Genomic DNA, 23574 nt, shown 5'->3' with positions numbered 1-23574 from the left:
AAGCAGGTGGTGAGAGGCAAAAGCCATAACCTGGAGAGGTGGAGCAACAAAAATGCACCAGGGCTTTACATCCTCGTGTCTGTCTCCCTGTAGAGGCAGAGGGAAGCAGTGATCTAAACGGAACATGTGACTTCCCAACAGCATTTTGAGCCGTGGATGTTGAAGCATCTAGAAAGAAGTGGTGACAGAGAAGCTTTTAGGCAAATTACTTGGCTAGCAGGCTTGTTGGGAATGGAAAGAGGAGTGAAAGAGCACGGCTCACCCCTGTTAGGCAGGATTACTGGGAAACGGGGAACACCCCTCAATGCCGTGGGCTGCAGCACAGTGCGCTTGTCATTACGCTAAAAAATAAACCACAAACATTTAAAGTTCTCCAGACGTGCTGGAGCTTCCCTATGGTCTCGGGGAGCTGTCCCGGGGTGCAGGCAGTGCCCCGGTGGCTGGGGGAGCAGTGCCGGAGTCCCTCCGCGGCAGGGCAAGCTGTGGGGGCAGCCGGGCTGGGGCGAGGCTCGCTGAGCTCCGGTGTGTGGGGAACAGAGGAGACCTGGCTGGGAAGAAGGCCTGGAGAGGAGGAGGAGGAGGAGAGGGGGTCGGAGAGGGGAGGGTTTTGCCATACTCACCCGGTGCGGGGGTTACACACCGAGGGATGGGAGGCTGTTCCTGCTGCGCTGCAGAAGGAAAGTTGGCCGCGCTGCCGCGCAGGGTTCGTTCTCCTGCCTCTCTCCCTCCGCCTGCCTCTCTCTCTCTCTCTCTCTCTCTCCCTCCCTCCCTCCTCCTTTTCCTCCTCCTCCTCCCGAGCCCACAGTGCCGCCGAGGCGGTGCAGGCGGCGCAGCCCCTTCTCCGCTGGCGCTGTGCAGCCCCCGGGCCCGGGCCCCGCCGCCGCCCCCGCCGCGGGGATGCAGCCGGGCGGAGCGCCCGGGCGCTGAGCCGCCCTCCGGCCGCGCCAGCGGGAGCACCGCGCCGCGGGTCACCTTGCAAGGAGGTGAGTGACCCCCCAGCCCACCCTGTCCGATCCCCTCCGGGCAGCGATGCACCAAATGCCCGCTCCGGAACATCCTCCGGAGCATCCTCCGGAGCGCGGAGCGGAGGCGGGGGCACCGCGGCTCCCGCAGCCGCCGCGGCGGAGGGACTCCGGGGGGAGCGCAGGGAAGCGCGGGGGCTGAGCGGGGCCGCCCGCAGAGGTGCTTCCCCGATGCCCTGCGGGGACCACAAATTACCGTGCCCGGTCTTGCCCAGTGGGGTCTGGGGGAAGAAGAGGCTTTTCCAGTGCGCGGCGAGATTGGGAACATTGAAAGGGAAAGTGCGCGCGGGGTTCTCCTTTTCCCTTTCCCTCCTTTTCCCCGCGAGGAATCCCATCTAGCGCACTGTGGCAGACCAGCTTTTCCTCCCAGCTCCCGTCTGCTCTGCCAGCCCAGGGAAGAGGGAGAGGGGTTGTGCAGGGGTCTGCGGGGGCAGAACCCGAGCCAGGGGCAGGCAGCGGAGATGCTGAGCTCCTGGCAGACGCAGCTGCCCCTTCCCCTCGCTATCCTGCTCTGGAGAGGCGCCGGACTGAATTTCTTTTCCTTCCCATCCTCTAGTTTGAGAGCAGTGACAGCTAAGTTGGGGAAAGGGATGGCTGAGGGAAGGAGGCAGCAGTGGTCCCTGCTGTCGGTGGCAGTGGGGTGACATTGGGGAATGTCATGTCAAACACCCCCTGTACCTGTCACGTCCTTCTGGATGGGGTATCCGGGTATCACTAAAGCATCCCGCAAGGGGTCAGGTCTTCAGTAGGAAGAGGCTGGCAATACACTGAGACCTTTCTGGAACTGACACTCCAGGAGTACAATCCTTCCTGGAACAGGATCAGTAGTGCTCCCCAGTCAGGAGTGTGCTGCAGGGGGAGACGTGCAAGGGCCTGTGTGGGACTGGCCGTGGTGGTGGGGCATAACCCCTCCAGATAGAATTTGGAGCAGGAGTGGCAGGAGTTGCTCCAGAGAGCAATCTGTTGAACTGTGCCTTCAAAATCACTGGAGGGCAGCTGTAGCCTCTGATAGGAAAAAAAAAAAAATCTAAACTTTTCAGATAGATTAAATATTCAAATTACAATTAATTAGATATTAATGTGGTGTAAACAGAGCATTAGCAACAATTAAAAGAGACTTTGATGGTCTTAAACTGAAGATGATGCATTAACTGGCACATTGAGGGGGATATTTGTGTATTCTAAAAAGCAGTCAGAACAGAGAATACTTTCCTGCATTCATGTATTTAAATGACTTCGTTTTAATTATAGTTAATTAACTGTTATCTTTAAAATAGCTGCAAGTAGATAGTCTGTATTAATTTCAAATTACCTTGCTCCTAAGACAAAGACTGATTTTACTGGACAAGGTGACATTTTATTTGCAGTTTTGGTAACTACAGATTATGCCAGGGTGTGTGTAGGATAAACTTATTTGTAGGAATTAAATGAAGTCTCCTCTCATTAGCTGGGCAGGCAGATGTCTCAGACCACTGGTGCCACACACTCTGGAATAAATCTCACACACAGAGGAGGGCTCTTCCTTATACAAATGCAGATGTAATGCAGTACTGGTGTACACAGGCACCACCACAACACATTTAACTTGAGGAAGGATGCTCTCAGGATTTAAAATGCTTTTGCTTCTGAGGACAGTATTAGAGAGAATGCGCAGTGTGATTGGATAAGGGTTTTTTGTCTTTCTTTCTCTCTACAGCAAATTCATATCTGCAGACAGCTGTAAAATGCTTCCAGTAGAGTTACTTGATACTGTCCATGTGGCTATTAAGATTGCAGATTACATATGTGGTTATTAAGAGTCCAAATTTTGTCATCTTCACTTTGGAGACTTTAATTTTTACAGGTTATGGTTTGTATGGTGCAACTGGGGAAAAAAATGGAAAATAACTGCAGAGGTGCACACAGGAGAAAAATACTCGGCGTGTTCATTGGCTTTGCTTTGACAAACATGAATAGTGGCTGTGTGTAAGTGTCTGAGTACACATCCTCCAGCTATCGTCAGTTGTTTCTGAGTGCCCTTTCTCTGGCAAAAAAAGCTGGAAACCACTTTGAGTAATAGGGTCACAGCAAAATGTTCCTCTTCAGATGTAGATGCCTGTGACCCTGAGGATTCCCATGGAGCTGGTCTAACCTGTAGCACCTAAAAATCAAAAGATTCTGTGATTTCCATTTGGTGCTGTAAAATCAGAAGAGTGACAAACTGGTTGTTTTCACTGCACAAGCAAAGACTGCATTTTGAAGCAGTGGTGCAGTGCATGAGTGTTGTGAGTCCATGCATGCCTTTAGCAGTGCCCGTTTTACACCTGGCATCCCTATGGATGTGTATCTGTGTGTGTGTCTCTATAAAACCTGAATGTGCAAAGTTCCCTCCTTTACCAATAACTCTCCAAATCCCTGCTGCATTTCTGTCCTTACACTTTGAGGCTTCACCGAGGCACGAGAAGAATGAACTGACTGTTCACACCAATTCTGGCTGAATTTTGAAGGGGTTTGTGTGCTCTGATTCACTGCTCAGATACCTTAAAAATCCCCATGGAGAACAAAGAATTCTAAAATGGTATTTACTAAAGGACAGAATCATAAAATTGTTTGGGTTGCAAGGGATATTAAGATTATGTAGTTCCAAACCCCTGCCATGGACAGGGATACATTCCACTAGCTCAGGTTGCTCAGGGCCCATCCAACTGGAAAGCTTCCAGGGATGGGGCATAATCAAATAGTTCAGCTTCTAGAGAAAGGACCTAGGAAAGGCATCCAGCCTGGTGTCAGGTCCTGCAGGACCGCTGTGCTCAGTGTGCTGCTTCAGGACATCTCCCACAGCAGCTGCCTGCTACGTGCAATGATTTTTCCAGTCCTCTCCCAGCGGGTGGGGTCCCTATGTCACCCACCCAGCTTCCAGCTCCTATCCTTGTGCCCTTCTTCCAACTGCATGTGGCTCACAAGATCACTGAGGCAAGGTTGTGATGTGGATATGCTGCCAGCCCAAAGCCTGTGCCTCCCATACAGAAGTCCCTGAGGTGCTAGATCCCTTCTCCTCCCAGAGAACAGAGAGGACAGGACTTTTCTTTGTTCAGACAACGCCCTGACTCTCATAGGCATCAGCATTACTCATTTCCATTTTTGTTTCTGCAGGGAGGGGTGAGTGTAGGGTTAAGAAAGGTCTGTAAAAGTCAAACTATGCCCTACTGATGCTCCTGCTTCATTTTCCCCTGCCTGCCCTGCCTCCAGCTACCACTCTCGTCATGGCTAAATCACTTACTCTGTAAGGCTTTTGTCCCATGGTATAGTCCTGGCTCTGCAATTTTTCTGTCTTATGGAGCACAGCTGATTTTATGGCCCCAGAAGCATCTGTTTATTCTAATCATCCTTGCCCAGATGAACTGACTCTAGTAATTTTACAGTGTTTTTCTAGTGAAGTGACTTACAGCCCTAGGGTGTTTTTCTTGGGGCAGGAGGTACAGAAACTTCCATTTTGCACCAAGTCTGCACCACCACACTGTCTTCCTCTTCTGTCGGCTCTTTATTTTCCATCTGTGCTTCAGGAATACCTCAAGCCTGGAGCACAGCACTGGGGGTTTACATGCAGAGCGAGTGTGAGGCAGTGTCTTGTCCTGCTTTGCTTCCTGCGTGCAGTGTGGGAAAGCAAGTGCAGCCAGATGAGCAGGGTGTGTGCAAGAACTGGGCTCTCTGGGGGCTTGGCTGCCCATCAGGAATGAGACTGGAGTGAGTTAGTGGGGCCAGTCCTGGATCCACATTAGGGTGTTCCTGTCTGTGTCACAAACACAGTTAAACAGGGATTTTAGGTCCAAGGGGAGGCACAGGATTCAGGCAGCAGGCAGACCAAGAGGGCCAGGGGATGCTGTGATGTTGGTATTCATGGGAGAGACTTCCAGCTTCTCTTTTGGAAGCTCTTAAAGTAAGAATTGCTCCTCATGGTTCAATCTCCCCAGTTTGAAATGGGGAGTTTGAATATGACGCTCCTGCTCTGCAATACTGGGGAACCTCTTGAAAACACAGCAGGAAAAACTCAGACTTTCTGACTACTTTCACTCTACAGAGTAACTGCCAGAACTGGTACAGGTGTCAAGGCATTTTTACACTGGTGCCTTCCACCACAACAGCCAGGATTATTTACACCAGAGCAAGATGTTGTTAGTCAGGCCAGTTATTTATTATCTGGAAAGTGCAGTGAATGAAAAATTTGTGAGTTCAGACTGAACCCCACTAAGAATTAAAGCTGAAAAATTTGAGTCATGAAGGAGAATTGGTAGAAAAGTCTGAATGTGTCTTTTTTTTTTTTTTTTTTTTTTTTTTTTTTTTTTTTTTTTTTGGAGACAACTTGAGGCATAGTGAATTAAAAGCCAGCTTGTTAAATTAAAAATAAATAAATGAAATGTTACATTTCATTTTAGCTCAGGCAAAATACTTCCATCGGCTCAAAAGGAAATACTTTGTTGCAGGAATAACATTATTATATATTAGGTCAATGCAAGGTAATTCCTCCATTCTTTCCCATTCCATTCTTTAGTTCAGATACTGAATTAAGCAATCAATTATTCAGGCAGATATGCATACAGTAATTGTTTTACCATATATCTCTGCACAAACAATCAAGAGACCTGGATTTTATTTCCAGCTCTGTCTTGACATGACCTTGGGCATTTCACCATTGCCCAAGTTCCTCATTTTTAGGAGGACAGATCACATCTCACAGCAGATTTGCTGCATATTGCTAACACTAAAATAGCATGGAGGTCTTTTTAATTCCACTGTTAGCAATGAAACATTTAGCTATCACTAATGCATGCATTCCTAATTTTCCCAGTGTGAGTTAGTTGACTGCCTTACGAAACTCCCTGTAGTTTACTTAATAGAGTAAAAGGAATTCCAGCTGCTGAAATACAGCATTCCCTTGAAACAAAACCTACTTTAATAAGCCCAGCTAAATCAAAGAAGAAAAATACAAGTGGGAAAGAGGTCTTTTCCTTCATTTTTTTAAATATTTCACTTTGTAATCAGCACTCCAGATCCACACATTTTCTGTGATTTCTCTCATGCTTAATGCCTGTATTTGTTGTTGCAGTTTCTAAATGTCTGGAATGCCTCAAACCATGCTGAAGCTTATTGCATTGTGCTTTAGAAACTCTCTCTTACCTGAGAGCTCATGCCAGGATTTCTGCAACTCATGTGGGGCTTGACTGCTCTTCAAGAGAGCTTTTTCCCCTCTGCTTTCTCTGCGCTGGCAGAGGGGAAACCAGCTTCAAACCCAGGGCATTTTATTGAATCTGATAATCCTGGGGCTGAATCATCTTCTGCTGGTGGCACAAAGGGTCACCATTGTCAATTCTTGCCATTCTGGTGATTTAGAATGACTGAGGGATTTGGGAGCAGTACTTTTGGGGAGCATGGGACACAGGTGGGAATCTTTAAGGATCAGAGGGATTCAAATCATGGAATAATCAAGTTGAAGGAGTCTCAGGAGGTCTTCACTTCTATTTCATGCTCAGAGAGATCAACTCTGGGATCACACCAGGATTCTCAGAGCTTCATTCAGCTGGGTCTTCAAAACGTGCAAGGATGGAGACTGCAAATCCTCGTTGGGCAGCTTTTTCCTGTGCTTGACTGTCTTCATGGGGAAAAGATTTCCACTTATATCCAGCACCCCCATGAAGAAGCACACAAGTTTTTTATGCTTTTTTCCCTGGCTGATGACCTGCCAGATCTGCAGGGAATGGCAGAAGGTACAGCCTAAGGCTTTGACAGCAGACGGGGACTCTGCCTTCAGCCTCACTTGCCTTCTTCTTCAGCTTTCCTGCCAATAAACCAGTCTGCTGGGCAGGTGATGCTTGCTCTGTGTGGATGAATGTCCTTCTGGTCTGCTGTGAGGAGGTGGCTGGGGCTTTTCAGCCATAGCCCAATGTTTCAACTCTATGGCTTGTTCAGAATTTGGGGGTTTGTATTCGGAGTTTCCCAACTGCTTATTCACACAGGACATTGGGTGCCTGGCAAAGGTCTCCAGAATGCTAAAGGCTGCCCTTAAGCTGTGCAAAGTCCCATGGAGAGAGGAGGAAAACACCATCCTGCCAGGTCCTGGGAGAGCAAAATGGTTTTGGTATGGTGGGCAGTAACAGAGTTGGCTTCTGCTCCTTGTCTGCTAGAGCCTGGGGCAGCATTTAGCTGTTCTCTCCCTGCCCTCCCTACAGCTGGCATTTCTCTGTCTCACACCCTCTGCTTAATTAGTTTGTCAGGCACTGTCATCATAGCAGGAGGCTGCAGAACACCCAGCAGAGCGTGGCTCTCAGTGCAGCTCCTCATTGTAGCTGGGCTCTGCTGTACCACGAGTGATAGCTTAATAAACCACAGCACTGCAGACTAAAGATCTTGGCACTGCTTGCAGCTTCTTATTAAAATAAGAAAGGAGGAGGGGAGAACCCAAGAAATTGGAAGGAGTGAAGGGTAAAGTAATTAATGGACTCACTTTTAATAGTAGACTGGGGTAAGAATGTCTAACCCCAAGGTAAACATTAGATTGAAGGTTGATATATTGATTATATATCTATCTATTAATAACTTGAACTTGGCTTTTCCTTCTGGTTCCAGTCTCAAGTATGAAAATGCAGAATTATTTCTGGTTGGCCTCATTGCCAGTGAGTGATTTGTGGGACAATTAAAACCATGTAAAGACAGAAGAAACCTGAATCCAACCAATTAAAATTAACTCTGCATCTTGGAGCAGACTGGAAAGCTTTCTTATTTCAAGAACTCTGATGAATTTCATTTTCCTGTCAACATCATTCTGAAACCTCACCATGGTCATAGGTAATGAGAGTTTTTTTCTGCTTTGAATGTTGGCTTCCTGCAGAGAAGGCACCCTCCAGTTTCCTCAGGTGGTCTGTCAGAGATTACCTGCTCTGGCACTGCCATCCAGGGCTTCTGGGCTGCAGAGAACCTGGAAACTGGGGCAATCTTAATTTTAGGACGTGCCTGTGAGTCACAGGCATGTGAGCCTGGCCCAGGCTATGTCCATGAAAGCCCCTAGTGAAAGTGGAGTGGCTGGATCCATGCCCAAGGGGTCCCTGCAGGCAGGACAAAGGCTCTGAGCCACTGCAGAAGCACAGGTGCATTTTGCCCCTTAGCATCACCCTAACTGACCATGTGCCACTCTCTGTCACACCTTCATCTCAGCCTGGGGATCCCATTTCAGGAGTAATACTAACATCATTATTTATTTCTCTTTCCCACCCCCCCCCCCCCTTAATATATTATCCTGAAAAGGCCCGAGTCTCATCAGCCTCTTCCCATTAAGCAATACTCTTGCAGGGCCGAGAACATTGGGTCAGGCTCTGGTAAGGCAGGCAGCCAGCTGCAGATTAAAAAGCACCTGGGGTTAAACCAGTTACCTTGATTGCATGCTGCCATCCACATCTTCCCTGAGGCATGCTGCCTGTCCTGCTGTGTGGGACTCCAGGGAGGACGTCCTGAGCCATGGACTACCCTATTATCAGAGGTGCTCTGTGAGGGAGGCATGCTCCCTGTCTTGTCCTCACCTCATTTTGGATGTTTTTTTCCCACTTTTTGCCCGTTACCATGGGGAAAGTGTCACTCAGAATTTGCAATATTGCTTTACAGGACTGGTTTAAATGCACAGAAGGCAAGGACCTGACATATAGATGTTTAGATCCATGGTAGGACTGAGCAACAATGCAGCTCCAAGGCATGCAGTAAAACTGCCCTAAAATGGCATTTTCCTGAGTGCTACATAAGCCAGACTTTGCTGAAATGACGTGTCCACAGGCAGATGCAAGTTTTCCTGACCCAAGTTTTCCAGCCATTGATGCAGTGACAAAGTGTTGACTTCTTCATACATTTCTCTAGGAGGATATTTGTTTGATTTGTGAGTCTTCCTCTAATTTCTGCTACATCTGTGGCATATTCCTCCTGACCCTTTCACTTTGCTTGACAGGTGGCAGGGATAGGAATGTTTGCAAGAGGGTTTACAGTTTTGGGGTGAAGTCCTTCTGGCTTCAGTGGGATTGATGGTTGATGGTACACATCAGGGAGCCTCTTACATTTTCCAAGCCAGCTCGGGAAAAACTGAGCAAAGTCTGAGAATTTACTCTTTAGTTGATGAGTATTTATCATCTTCTGCCTGTGGGGATGTACTTTCATGTAGTTTCTTTGGGGGAGGTGGGAGGAGGAAGTGGAAGGTTTGTGGTCAAACAGCTGGAGGCCCAGCAGGATGCTCCTGCTACCTGGACTGCACATGTAACTTCCATGGGATCCCACCATGGTGGATTTTCTCTTCTGTAGCTTTCCTGCTGGTTCACTTAAGAGAAGCACTGAGCTACTTGACAACACAATAAAATGGGGCTTCTGCATGTTAAGCCAAGTGCTGTGAATGTAAATGTCGGCACTCCTGGTCAAGCTCTCGTGTATGTTAAACAAGTTTCTTGCTTAATTGGTAGTGTTAGAACAGCTCTTAGCAGTGGTTTAAACACCTCTCCAAAAGAGAAACGGAAGGTATTTGGAGTCTGGAGTTAAGAGGAAATAATACTGGGCTTTTGCTAGACATTGCTCTGTTAGAGGTTGTCTGACATAAAAGGGAAATAGAGAGAAAGCATTGAGTAAAAAAATTGCATATGTTTATGTGTTTGTGTATTTCATTCTTGGTTTCCTCCAGACAGCACAATGGGGACAGGTAATCCTACATTAATAACTTGGTCTTAGAGGATCTAATATTAAGAACTTTGAAGCCAGTAGCATGTCTGTAATTTTTATGCTCATGCCCAGAAACAAACCCCTGAATTTACAGTTCCTGTGGCAAATACGTAAGTATTTCAAAAGGCATTTTTTTTGGCTGCACCTGAGAAAAACAAGCAGCCTGGTGAGAAAGTGTTTGGGCTGGAAAAAATGGGTTTTCAAAGGATAGTAAAGCACTTGCCAAGGGCAAAGGGTGGCTGCAGACACCAACAGGTGAACACGGGACCTGCCCATCTTTTGCAGTTGCAGATTTCTGAGAAGTGAAAATGGTTCTTTTAGGAGATTTGTTGTTGTTGTTTTGATACTTTTTTGGGTTTTTTCCCATCTCTTATACAAAGTGTTTAAAGGAAAGGGATGTTGCTCCCAGGATGACAGCTGTGTACCTGTGGCGGGCTGGAGCAGGCACCAAAGCCGTTCTTTGATGGGATCCATCACTATCAAGACATTTCACCTCATCTGCTTCTCTACATCCCATGGATGTGGGGCAGGTGTTCTTTGCCTCCCTGAGTGGGGCTGTATTTGGAGAACTAAATCAGAGTGTGCACATACATGGGGCTCTGTTTTGAGACTGTATGAAAGACAAGCTGACTTGAGTCCCTCAATTCATTGCCTTTGTCCTCACCTTCGTTTCTGTTCCCTTTCTTCATCAGGAAAATGGGAGCCACTCACCCAGCGTGAGCTCTAAGGCACAGCAAAATAAGGGCCACCAGTCCCACTGCCTCAGACACCTCCCAGTATGGATGGCTTGGTTGAGCAGAACAGCGTGCTGATGCACAGTAAGATCACTGAGGCTGGGAAAAGGAATGGTTTAATTAACACAAGGAACTTAGTGGCAGAGAGCCGAGACGGTCTGGTCTCTGTGTACCCCACCCCTCAGTACCAGAGCCACAGAGCGGGCAGCCTTTCCTCTCCGAGACAACCAGAGAATGGCAGGAGTGACCCCGTGCAGCAGCTCCTGGACCCCAGCATGTTGCAGCAGACAGTGGAGTCTCACTACAGGCCCAACATCATCCTCTACTCCGAGAACGTGCTGCGCTCGTGGGGCGAGAGCCTGGGCTCGGAGTGCTGTGAGACCACCTTCATCGAGGAGCGGTCGCCCACCAAAGACAGCCTGGAGTACCCCGACAGCAAATTCATCGACCTCTCCGCAGACGACATCAAGATCCACACCCTCTCCTATGAGGTGGAGGAAGAGGAGGATTTCCAGGAACTAGAGGTCAGATGTCACTTGGGATATGTGGGGAAGGCTGGGAGGAGGAGGGCATGTTTGAAATTAAGTGTACAACCCCCTGGAGCTGAACTGCAGGGGATCAGCTGCTTTTTGGGTCAGCTGTATCACTTTCTCCTCCAACTAGGACAATGAATGATTGCTCATCTTTATTTGTTGGGTAAAGTCCCAGATCTGTGGATACCGATGGCAAAATTCCCACTGGCCCTAATGGAGAGAAGCATTTCCCTTCCGCCTCTGAAGGGGCTGGTCAGAAACAGAAGAGCCATGTGCTTAAATGCTGGGTAAGGCTGGGGCTGGGAGCATCTGTCTGTCTGCATGGAGCCCATCTTACTCAGCAGGCCAACATCATCTCTTGCCTTCACCTGACTTGAGCAGAATGTTTTAAATTATTGGCTCAGACACAACATGTTTCTGTCTCAGAATGAATGCAGAAACAGAAGTCTTTGGGTTTCAAGCTGCAGTGAATCCATGTCTCTGAAATAAATTATATTTTTCTGATGGAGCTAAACACTTTTTAGACCCAAATAGAATGTTTTCTTCTGGAGTCCCGTGCTTCATTGATTGCTCACTGTAAAGTAACAGGGAAGACTATGGAAACAACTTCATTCTTTCTTAAATTATGTAATTTTTTTTTTTTTTTATTTTAACCAGAGGCCCAAGTCTGGCAGTGTTTGTAAGAATGGAGGGTGAACATAATGCTGGTGATCTGAAAACTTCCTCCACCGTTGGTCAGGGACTCCTAACCTAGCAAAGACCTTCTGGCAGTCTAGAGCAAAGCTATGGCTTCAAACAAGAATGTCACAGCTGAGATAGGGAGACTGGTTGTGTTTCTCTGTTGCTGTGATTTTCAGTTAGGACCGAGATCTAACAAGCCCTAAAATTTCTATTTTCACCTCCTGTAATACCAGTGTCTCACCCTGTGATCAGCACAGGGGAAATCCAGCAAGAGCCTGACTTCCCTTTTACTCTCTTTTCTCTCTGTATTGATAAGGTGGGAAGAGGGAAGTGTTTTTCCCAGTGCGTGCCATTAATGCAGTATTCAATGCCTCCACAGGGAGACAGAAAGCTTCTCTCTGAAGCATGTGAGAGTATTAGCTCAAATCACACCCTTCCACAGAATTTCAGAATTGACCGTGGGAAGTATAATTTCCTTAATCAAAACAAAATTCCTGGTTGCTGTCTTTTTGCCCCAGTTTCTCTCATGCAGTAGTGACATAAGTGACTGCAACACACATGGTGTTATTGACACATCTGGCATTCAGGCAGAAAAAAAAAAAAAATCTCCCTCTCGTCAATTCAAGTCAAGAAGATATTCTTGAGTCAACTTTTGGAGAATGAGATAAAAAAAGGGAAAATGAGCAGCATAAGGAAAAAACCTCTTCAAAGTGGTACTGGAGGAACTTAATCAGCTTTTCACAGAGAACATTTGTGTTTTAGAAACCAGCTGTAGAACTTCATCCTCCCCTGATCTTAAGGGGAGAAATGAGGCAGTAAATTTTGGTAACATGCTCTGACAGTGTGTGCATCCTTTTCTCTGGCTCCTTCTTCTTTCTGACCTGTTTCTCTGGAAATGTGGCAGCTCTTGAATGGGTATAGAGTATCTGGAATCTCAGATTCCCTGTCTCATTTGACCCTTTGGGGTGACACTGTGCTAACAAACACAGGTGCATGGACAACCATCTTGACCTATGTGTACAAAGTGCTCAGAATAAGAAGACGTTCACAAAGTACACACCACCCATGGATTGTCCTCTCCATCAAAATTTCTCCTCCGCTAGGAACAGGGGAAGACAAAGCCAGACATGGCTTGGATAAGGACCTGGTTAGCTGGAAACACTTGCTAGAAGCCTCTGCTTTGAGACCAGGGTCTGTCTCCATTGCTGTGTTCCCTGACCAACCCTGTGCACTGAGATTTTCACACTCTTACATGAAGTTTGCCATGATCCCAAAGGATCAACCTGCTGAGCAGCTGTTTGCAGCAAGAAGTAGCTCAGCGTGGCAAGTAGCTTCCATTCCAGGAAGGTCCAAATTCCACAGATGCAGCTGGTCATGCAGGAGAGGAGAGATCAATTTGACAGCACCAGACTAGAATAAAACCTGTCTGCTGTGTTGTGCTCTTGTGGTTCACAGAGGCTGGGTCTGTGTGGCCAGATACATGAGGGCCTCGTGGGCTTGGCTAGAGCACAGCTTCATTAGAGACCTAACTTCATGTGTGGAGACTCTGGGAGTGGAAGAGCACTATTTAAGGACAAGCAGTCACTGAGTAAGGTGATGAACCATGCCAGGTTGTTAGCTACACAAAACCAGCACCCGAATCACACAGCACAAGAATGTCACACTAGAAAGAATTTTTTCCCTGCCAGTCACTGACAAGAAGCAAATGCTTTTTTAGGTTACTAATAGATGTGATGGGAAAGAGTGAGTACCAGGACCGGGAGCAGAAATTAGAAGAAGAGGGAGACACAACAGAGGCGCAAATTTTGCTTCCCCGCTGTGAGAGTCCTAAAGGGTTTGAGTCTGCCACTGAGGGTGGCACAGGACATTGCTGTGTATCTTGTCACGTTGTCTGTCAAGCCACAGCTCATCAAGGCATGGAAGCTGCAGAGTGTCAGAGCAGACCAGGGCTCATGTCTGCTTTGGCACTTCTTTCTGGGAGAAAACTCTATGAACTAGCCCCTTTTTGGAAACATTGGCAAAGAGGGCAGCTTTGTGCAGAAGAGCTCTTTTCTCTTGAAAACTGAGGGCTACTTCCTGTTCTCCACATGTCCGTGCAAGGCAAGGGGAGTCCCAGCTCTGTAAAATGCCTTCTGGAAGACACACGAACCATAGGGTTGTGAGTCATTGCTCTTTCCCATGTCTCCCTGGCACAGCCTGCATTATACTGGAATGCCTGCCTAGGGTTTTTCTGGATGGATATTTAATTTCTTAGAAATGCCAAAAAATCAATCTTCTCCCTTTGTAGTGTCCCCCCCCACCTCAATGCAATACTCTCAGGAGAAACACATGCAGAAAATAATTTTATTGCAGGTCAGACTGCTTCTGAAATGATTGTCTTTTTGAAAAGAGTTGGTCTCTTGATAACTGGAAAGGTTGCTGTTCTCTGGCAGGAAACTTCGCAGTAGAGAAAGGTTCTGGAAAAAACACAGCCATTTTGATACATTTGGTTTTGGTTTGAAGAATTGACCAAGCCAAGCTGCAGGGTTTGCTTCTCTGTTAGCTGTCAGGCTCCTCAGGATGGGTCTATCCAGCTCAACATATCTTGGGCAAGTTACTGGGAAGGAGACGCCTTCTTGCCTTCCCAAGCCTGGGGACTCTGAAGAACATGGGATGTGCGACAGAGGAGCAGGAGACATCCTGATCATGGGTTGTACCCTGCAGCAACGTTTAACCAACTTATTTGTAGGGATTTTTTAGTAGCAGTGCTTCTCAGGTCCTGGTGGAGTGTTGTTCAGCCTGCCTAAGAAAATCATAATTGTCTGGAGGGAAAAACATCTCAGAAACAGCTCTCATTAGCATATAGAGCCCTCCTTTGCTCCAGCAATTACCAGGCATGAAAACAGAAGGCTGCACATTCTGTCAGAGCTTTAAACTTCTCTCTTCCATGCCCATCCCTGAAATCAAATGATTCCCTATTTAGGTATCTCTGGAAAATTTATAAATATCTTATGAGTTCTTTACACCACAACTAATAGACAGACAACTTGTCAAATGTGGCAGCAGTGAAATATGAAATGAGTTACAGGATGAAATACCCTCCTGTTAGAGTTCATGTGCCATCTTTTATCCAAAAATAGCAATTGTCATATTATACTCCTGCTAGTTTCCCTCCTAGCCACTAGGTAGATTGCTTATTTAGAGAAACCCAAGCTATTCATGGCAGCAAATTAAATTATTCATATACGTCGCATAAAAGAATACCTTGGAGCTCTCTCTTAAAACCCTCTTACTTTTTCCCAGCATCCAGCAATGTCTGAAATAATCTCTAAAAGCAAAAGAAATAGAATATTCTGGGAGTGAAAGAAGAAAAGAAATGTAGTGCTTTCAATATATACATGTCTTCTTTTTTTTTCCACTAGAAGTTGCTGGATTCTATGGTGAAAACTCACCCTTTGGACCTGAGCATGAAATTGTAGAGATAGACTTTGGATCCTGTTCCATCCAACCACTCTTCTCAATATTTCCAAGCACCTCCTGGCACATTTTTTCCGCAACATGAAGAGAAGATCCTGAGGAAATGTATGCCCATCAAGCCCCATGAAATCACACATGCTTTCTGTCGATGCTTCCAGCCTGTGGTCCTGCACTGGACTGTGTCCTCAGCCTCTCCTGGCTGTAGATACCCAGAAAGCAGGTTTGAACACCCCTTGCGGGCTGTGTATGGCAGAGTTCCCTTTTCAGAGAGCTCTGCAGCATGGGTAACAGGGTTCTGCAGCCTGTTTTTACTGATGGGTTCATTGGTTGTCACAGCTCTCCTCTGAATTGGGTGTACAGTATTTTTCCTGTTCTGCACCTGAGCAACGGAGGAATACAGTGCCATGAATACCTTGCCCAAGCTCATCTAGGGCTGTATTGAGAATATGGGAATGTAATTTTCAGTGTTTTTGTCCCGTGGCATATGCTCAGAAGAGCACAGGTGTGCTGTCAGAGGTGTGGTGCCCAGGCATGAGCTCCTAAAAGGTGTTTGACTGAGGTATGCGTGACACTGAGTCATCCTACCCATAGGCCACACTTTATATCTCTGAGTTCCTTCAAAGGTGCATTGTTAACAGATTACAAGAGTGATTACACTTTGTATTTGACTTCTTTTTCTCCTTTGAAGGAGAAGCCACTCAAGTCTGGAGATACTGAGCCCTGCCAAGGGATATTAACCTCTATTAGCCAGCTCCAGATGAAGGGAGCATGGCTGGGAAGTCACCTTCAGCAGTGTCCAAGTACCCTCATATGAATCTTGTTAATCATAGCAATTCCCTTTCTCATCATCACTTCCCTGAGTTTTCAGATGGGAGCTCTGCAGTGATGTCTCTGGGATGCAGCCTGTGAGTGGCAGGAGCCCTGGATGAGCTCCTTGCTGTCATTGGTAGAGGGTGGATATTTGGCACACCTCTTTGAGGACTGCTCTGTCAGCTGAGAAGCAAAAAGGGGACAATCATGAAGGGTCACAGCACTCACCCCAGCTTGTTTTAGTGCAGATCTGTTCATGGCTGTCTGCACTGATCCCCTTCCAGTGGCAATGTGCTGCTGGATGCCAATTCCTGAGGAGCTGTGGGCAGGCTGGCTGTGGGTGTCCAGAAAACATCACAAGGGAGATGGTCAAAATCCAGGGCTCAAGGAGGAAGAATAGGTTTGGGCAACTACATCCAGGAGTTTTTGCCCGTTGCGTTTTGGTGTTGCCAATTACATGTGAAAAGTTTTCCAAGCAAGGAGAGACCTCTGTGAGTCCATTCTGCAAGGCTGGCTGCCTGACTGACAGGGCAATTTTTAGACTAAGAGTTGGGGAAACAAGAGGAGCTGCAGCAGGTCAGTGTTAGGGGATTATGGCTCCTTTAAATGCCTTTAAAACGGAAAGGTAATCAACTGCAAAACTCAAAGTTGTATAAAGGAATAAATAGACAGGCAAATTTAAATAAATAGCAGGCTTTAGAGACATCACCTCTTCAGAAATTATCAGCAAGATGCTGCTCAGGATGAGTGAGTGTGTGGATGCAGAGCAGTGATAAACTACAGCCTTTGGCAGAAGAGCCTCCATCCTGCTGCTGCCTTCAGCATCTGCTGCATGGAGATGAGCTCGAAACACTTGCAGGAGAGCAGAAGGATGCAGAATGCTGGTCAGAATAGGTCATCATGTTTAACTACATTACTGGAACAGGCATTGTGTGGAGGGAAACAGAGCACATATTAACTTGGAGCAGCATTGTGTTGGTCTTTGTCAAACCAGACCACTGGACCATCTGGATTTGAAGGCAGATCCCACAGGGCCACATAAGGAATTCGTTTTGTATGCAGCGTGTGCATGTTGCTGAATTGGTTGCTTTGAAGGAAAAAAGGAAAAGGGCTGTTTCCTGAATATCCATCAGAGGTTGCTGGCAACTGTAGTTCAGAGCAGACCCTGCTGTCTGACATCTCCAGTGTGCTTGGCAGGCTGTCTGCTGAGCAATTGTAATGTCTTGGTTGGGGTAAAGCTCATAGCTTTTAGGGGTAGCCAGCTTTGATTTAAGAAAAGTATTTTTTTAAATAGAAAATCCATTACAACTGCAGAAAAGTGTTCATCACCATCTCTGTTAAAAATCTGCACCTTGTGTCTGCTCTTCCTCTATTCTTTTTTCAGTCACTTCAGCTTTTCTACAGAATGAAAGAGCTGTCTCTGATCAGAAATTATCTGCTCAGGCACTTACAGGCTGTGACGAAACTGCATCATATATGCATCTTACAAGTGGAGTTGGCTTCTCTTCTTTCTACCTCCCTGTGTAGATGTTTTTTGTGGAATTTCAATGCCTGATTTCTCCAACAAACTTGGGAAATAGTGCCCGGGAAGGGAAGGGAAGGGAAGGGAAGGGAAGGGAAGGGAAGGGAACCCTAACTGACAAATATAATTCTGACTTTTCAGCAACACTAATATCCAACTTCTTCAGTGTCAGGATGCAGCTCTTGCAGATCCAGGAATAAGTGAAGACAGAGAACTAGGTAGCCAAATTATCAATAATCCCAATGTCAGGGGGGGTTCTGAATGGAGAAGGTTTCTTGGTAAGCCCAGGATGAGGTGTCCTCTTGTAAGAGAGAATGTTGGGAAGGAAGATTTGCTTGGGGAAAGGAGTGTTTAACTGGAAGAGTTGGGGTACCTTTTGCTGTTGGATTTCTTTCTGGGATTTTTGACTTTTTTCACCCTTCTGGTTCACAGTTGGTCTGCATGGTCAGGACTTTATGATTAGAATTATTCTCTCACCCTTGGTAACTCATAGATAGGTCAATTGGGCCTTTGGGAAGCAGCATAACTGAAAATTTTGTGATTCAGCACATAGCCAAAGTTACCTGAGAAATCTTTTCCCCGTTTCATCTTTATGGGAAAGAAAAGGCAATTTGAAATATCAGGAAGGTGGTCTCCACAGATACTATGCCAGCACAAATCCTGAAAATCAAAAACCTGAAAAATCAAAAGCATTTTTTGTTTTGTATCTCACCTGTTCAGGTGAGTGCACAATTTCAAGGGGTGGTTTCAGCAATACTGTGGATTTTTTCCCTCTCCTTCTTCTCCTTCATTTTTGAAAGGAAATATTCACCCTGGTTCATCTGACTAGAGAGCCCCTTCCTTTAATGGGCTTCTTTTTCAGCTGTCTGCAGTGATATCTTCGCATTTGTCTTTTCTTGCTTTCAAGCTCATGCAACAGTGATGGAGTCTGTGGCACAGTGTGTGAGGAAGAGGAGACCTTCTGGCCACTGCTGTGGTGGAGTAGGAGAAATGGGCAAATGATCAGGGAATTGGCTGCTGGCAGAGGACAAGCAATAATGTCATTAACCAGCACATCTACGTTTCTCTCTTTTGCTGTTCCAGAGCGATTACTCGAGCGACACCGAGAGTGAAGACAACTTCCTGATGATGCCACCAAGGGATCATCTTGGCCTCACTGTGTTCTCCATGCTCTGTTGCTTCTGGCCACTGGGAATTGCTGCCTTTTACCTGTCCCATGAGGTAATGTTAAAACATCTCCTGCTGGACATTCTCAAGGGCCGTGGACGGTAGTTCAAGGGATTGGCATCTTCCCCACCTGGATATGTCTCTGTGGTAGTGGTGGCTGCCTTTTGAGTTACTTTGCTAAGGGAGGCACCTACAAATTATTTTAGCATTTAGTTGACAATGATCAGGTTCCATGTCAGGTTATATGTCCAGCTAAGAATCCTCTCTGGACATGGCTTTTGAATAGAAAACACCCTTGTTAGCTCAAACGCTTGGCTTTCCCATTGGAAAAACAGATACACTTGTCCCAAGCTGATAATCTAGAATATCCTTCCAGGAGTAGAAAAATAATTTCTGTTGTGCAGATGCAAATTTGTTTTCCAGAAACCATTTCCTTTCCCATGGGAAAAAAAATGCTCAGTCAGTTCTTCCTTTAAAATTTTAATATGCAAATACCTTTTTTACCAAAGAAGAGACTGTGTTTTGGTTTGTTTTCTTTACGAGGCAATCTTAACATTGCTTAACTTGCAATCACCTCATGCCCATCATTTGTTTCGACAAGTATGTCTTCATAAGTGTCTACAACGTAATTACTGAGTTTCCCAGCATGGCAGATAATGTGAGGTGACAGAGAAGGCATCACACTGGCAGCCTCATCAGTGACTGCGAGGAAACATTTGATTATATTTCTCTCTAGTGCCTATTGCAAACTACAGTCTCTGCTCCACGGCACCCTTCACATTCACCCTCTCAGCTGTCTTTCTAATCTGCCTGCACTAAACATCTACCAGCCCTGCTGATTTGTCAAACCAGAGCAGGCTCTTCAGATCTGAAGAATCCTACTCTTCAAGATCAAAAAAATAACACAAAAGAGACAGAACTATTTTTTTTTTTAACTTCAAATGAACACTCTGTCTTTGAGCTGGGAAGCTTCTGAGACAATTAGTGTTTGTCCTGTGGAAAATAACAAGTTCTGATTGTTTGTGAGAGTTTTGACTGTTTGTGAGATAGTTTTATCTGAGCAAAGAAAGCACAGCATGGTCCAATAATTGCAAAACCCCCCAATGTAATTAATACTAAAAAGCAATATTGCTGAGAAGATAAATGTGCTGAGAACCAGGGTACAAAGGCCAGGGCACCTAGCTGTGAATGGATCCCAGGGCCAGCATGAGTCTGTAGGAACCTCTGTCTTCCATGGGAGAATACAGAAGGTGGAAAAAGCATGAATACAGGGGAAAAAGTTGGTACTGTGCTGAATGATTTTGGCATTTGTAAACAAAAACACGGATGCTTTTTGGTTTAATGTAATGACGAAGAATAGCCGAATGTAGCTGCCTAAACTCAGTTTTCAAATCTCTTGTAGAAAGATGGTCCAGCTTGTTCCAGTCCAGCAGAGACGCATCTCTCTGTCCTCTCCCCAGGCTCCCAGGGAGCTCCTTTCTCTCCCTGACTTCACATTCAGCAGGTCCATCACAGCCCTGAGAAAACATGTGGGAAAAGTGATTCTTCTGCAAAACCCCCACATCCAACAAACTGGCATTTTCTGGGGGAAAAATGAAACCAACATTAAGCCCAAACCTCCTGTGGCTGAGAGCGTGCTGAGATAGTTGGTACAAACCATCCTGCACCTTGCTAAGCTAATATTGACAGTGATATCAACTCATACTTCGACACATAAACTAGATATGTGGTTTCTGTTTATGTAGGTCGGTCAACTTAAACTCCTTCATAACATTTGAGATCACTTGTTAATTCAAAAGAATAGTCTAACATTCCCCCTTTCTTTATCAAAAACATTCCCCCTTCTTTATTCAGAAGAATAGTCTAACATTTCCCCTACTTTATCAAAAGCCAAAGGTATAGCTAAAGATCAACTCTTGCTACTCATGATCAGACCTCTTTTTTTGCAGTTGCTTGAGCTCTTGAAAATTTTGTGTTTTCCAAAGTTTCCTGAGCAGTTGTACCAAAAAGGCCATCTGGGAATAAATCACAACACATAGGAAATTCGGAGATGGGGGATGGATTCTTTGGTGTAGTATGGAGCACTGGCAATGAATTTTGTTTTTAAAATCTGCTCTGCTCTGGTGTGGGATGCATTTGAAAATGAAGCCTTTGTTTGCAGAAGATGTATCTGCAGTACAGCTCATTCCAAAGGCATAGGTACTCTGTTTATTCCTGCGTCACCTGCCAGCACATTTATGACGCATACGCCTGTGTCATGCTGCAAAACAATTACACAGCATTGGGTTGGACGCTGTAAGACAGCTGAGGTGCTGCTTACCAACAGAATGATTGAATTTTGGGGCGTTTGTGCTCCATGAAAGCCAAGTTTTTCCTGCAGGTGATGTTTCTGCTCCTGTGTGGGACTTACTGTCTCCACCAAGGCTCTTGCCAACGTGCTGCTGACTTGGGGCTTCTTGCAGAGCCTCTGTCTCGAGGGGTGCAGCTGTGCAGGGTCTGTCTCTGTGGTGGAAGTGAAGACGTGCATCCACAGGTGAGCCAGCAGAGAGGAGCAGTGGATTCAGAAATGTACTTTATGAAAGCTCAATATGTTTTTTGGTTTTTTTTTTTGCCATTGGGATATCCAGTTTTCCAAGCAGGATGTCACCTGGTGATCTTATCCCAAGCAAAGCTGAGACTTGCTGCTTTTCATCTTCCCTCAGGAAAACACAGAGCTTTGAGGCCATCACTGTGCTGTCCACTTGTTCAGTTATTTCCTTCTGGTTTTATTTGGGTTTTCCTTCCCACAAGAGTCTTGCCCCCACTTCCTGTAGCTGCCCAGTCCTGTGCTCCTCTCAGCTCCACTCTCAGGATGGGACCCTGTGTCCTGTCTTCTCTCACATTTGCTTCTCCAGAATGAGACATGTGAGCTTTTAGTCTTGCCATTTTTTGGACTGTCTCATTAGTCAACAGTTGAAGAGCTCAATCAAAGGAGTTTTTGTGCATTTTGCAAGGAAACTTTTGGAAAGAAGGAAGTAAATTATGTCTTTCACCAAAAATTCCTCCCCACAAAGAGTGTGTGATCAAAAACCCACCTCATTATGGTTATTTTTTCATAAATCTCCACCCTCTGGAGTCTTGCGGGTTCCTCAGTTTTTATTTCCAAAGATATTTTTAGCATTGTGGATTGTAGGCAAGTGTGAACCTTCATAAATCAAAGAAAGAACTTTAAAAATATATCTTTTTTGTCTTGTCATGTTTACCATTGAACTTGTCAGATGATTTCTCAGGGGCTGCCAGGCTTTCTGCTTGGGCTGGGGGGTGGTGATAACAATCCTGAAAGGTCTTTTTGCATGAATCTTCTTTTTCTCCCTGCTTTTATATTTAGAAAAGAGAGCAATACCATGTCACACATTTCCATCCCTACTGTAGACAGAAATTCATTATGAGAGAGCTGAGCCTTTGATGCTATGAATGAGCTTCACCTCATGCCTGCTCCCTTACAGGCAGAAACAAGAGCGTGCACAGCACCTCCCCCCCACTCCCGTGAGCCCTCCGAGGACCTGTGTCACTGACCTGGACACACACCTGGGAAAAAATCCCTCTGCACACTTCTCCATGTGCTTAGGTTCTCAGATAGCCTCCCCAGCCTCCCTCCTCCCCGACAGCAGGTGAGACCTGCCAGGCAGCAGACTGCACTGGGAGCACAAGGGAGCAATCACTTCCCGTCTGCTGCGCTGACTCCCTGCTGTAATTACCTCCCTCGCAGGGGGATGCAGGGATGCAAAGCTTTGTAATTATTTGCTCGCATTGTCTCACTGGGTAAAGGGTTTTTTACAGTTTTCACACGGAAACTAGGCATACGTGACCAGAAAAAAAGAGTAGCTTGTCTTCCTTCATGATAACTTCTGAAATATTTGGTTACTTTTCATCCAGTTTTCAGAGACAGGGGCTTTAGAAAAATACCTGTATTCTGACATATTTCAGTAGTCACTGAGGAGAAGAAGGAAAGAATGTTCATGTTCCCACTGGAAGGTAGAAAATAATATGAATTCTAGCTTTTTTCAGAGTTTCAGTGCTCAGCATGCATGTGTGGATTTCACTGTCCTTGCTTTTCTGGCATAAGGTTTTGACATCCAACTTCAAAAGAAGTGGACAGAGAAATAACAGCCAGGTGCCATCTGCTGTTTATTCCTTAGAAAAGTGGCTCATAGTTCCCGTATCAACAGGGAGAGCAATGAGACAGAACAGCAGTATGATGTGCCACACTCCACCAGACTGACTGGTGATGCCCTGCTCTTATCCATCCACCCTGCTTTTTTTCTTATCTGTCCCACTTTACTCCATAAAAAAATGAATATGGTCTATTATAAAGAGCTTGACACACAGCCAGGAACATGTGTTTGTAGAGGGGATGCAGCAACCTCTTATATCAAAGAAGAAAAGGCAAAAGAAGAACAAAAAATGTGGTGTTTTTCTTTACTTGGTAGTGACATGCCAAGATCTATACTTGCAGGATATGCTGGTCAGCATTGCTGAAGCAATGCTAGCAAAGCAGACAGGAAGCTTTGGCATTTTCAAGAGATTTTTCAACACTGCATTATTTCTTGGTCCAAGTAATGCCTGGACAAAAGAACTGTCTAAAGATGATGAGCTTTAATGGAAATAAAAGGCCTTTGTTTTGTTGTCTTGGACCAGATACCAAGTCACACAACTCTTTTGCTTAAGCAGGGCTGTTGCTCTGAGTCGCACAGATTGAGTAAAGGGCACTGGGTGTACTCTGGGGCTGCCCAGCCCAGTCTCTGCTGACTGTCACACAAAGGTTTGAGCTCTCTGTGCTGCTCACTCAGAAAGCAAATCCCTGAGCTCTTTGTCCAGCTCTGTGCATGTGAGTACAGGCACACCCAGGTGCCCTTTTACCCTTCTGAACTGTTGTAGTTTTTCTGATGCAA

The 23574-nt window shown here is 45.9% G+C and overlaps 1 protein-coding gene and 1 long non-coding RNA gene across 2 annotated transcripts in view; one reads left to right on the top strand and one right to left on the bottom strand.

The window, feature by feature from the left end:
• Positions 1-873: 873 nt before the first annotated feature.
• The window catches only part of SYNDIG1 (synapse differentiation inducing 1), a 48921-nt gene continuing 26220 nt past the window's right edge, over positions 874-23574 (top strand). The window contains exons 1-3 of the mRNA XM_053972885.1: positions 874-983; positions 10433-10998; positions 18560-18697. Coding sequence (XP_053828860.1) covers positions 10519-10998; positions 18560-18697 — 618 coding nt within the window. The 5' untranslated portion in view covers positions 874-983; positions 10433-10518. The remainder of the gene's footprint in view (positions 984-10432; positions 10999-18559; positions 18698-23574) is intronic.
• Positions 19967-20828, bottom strand: LOC128804763 (uncharacterized). The gene is made up of 2 exons (XR_008436184.1): positions 20579-20828; positions 19967-20160 (listed from the first exon to the last, which is right to left on the bottom strand). It is a non-coding gene; the product is annotated as an uncharacterized LOC128804763 (long non-coding RNA).

This window comes from Vidua macroura, chromosome 3 (genome assembly GCF_024509145.1).
Source record: "Vidua macroura isolate BioBank_ID:100142 chromosome 3, ASM2450914v1, whole genome shotgun sequence".
NCBI classification, from domain to species: Eukaryota; Metazoa; Chordata; class Aves; order Passeriformes; family Viduidae; genus Vidua; species Vidua macroura.
The sequence above is the reverse complement of the archived record's forward strand: the minus strand, read 5'-3'. Positions and strand labels throughout refer to the sequence as shown.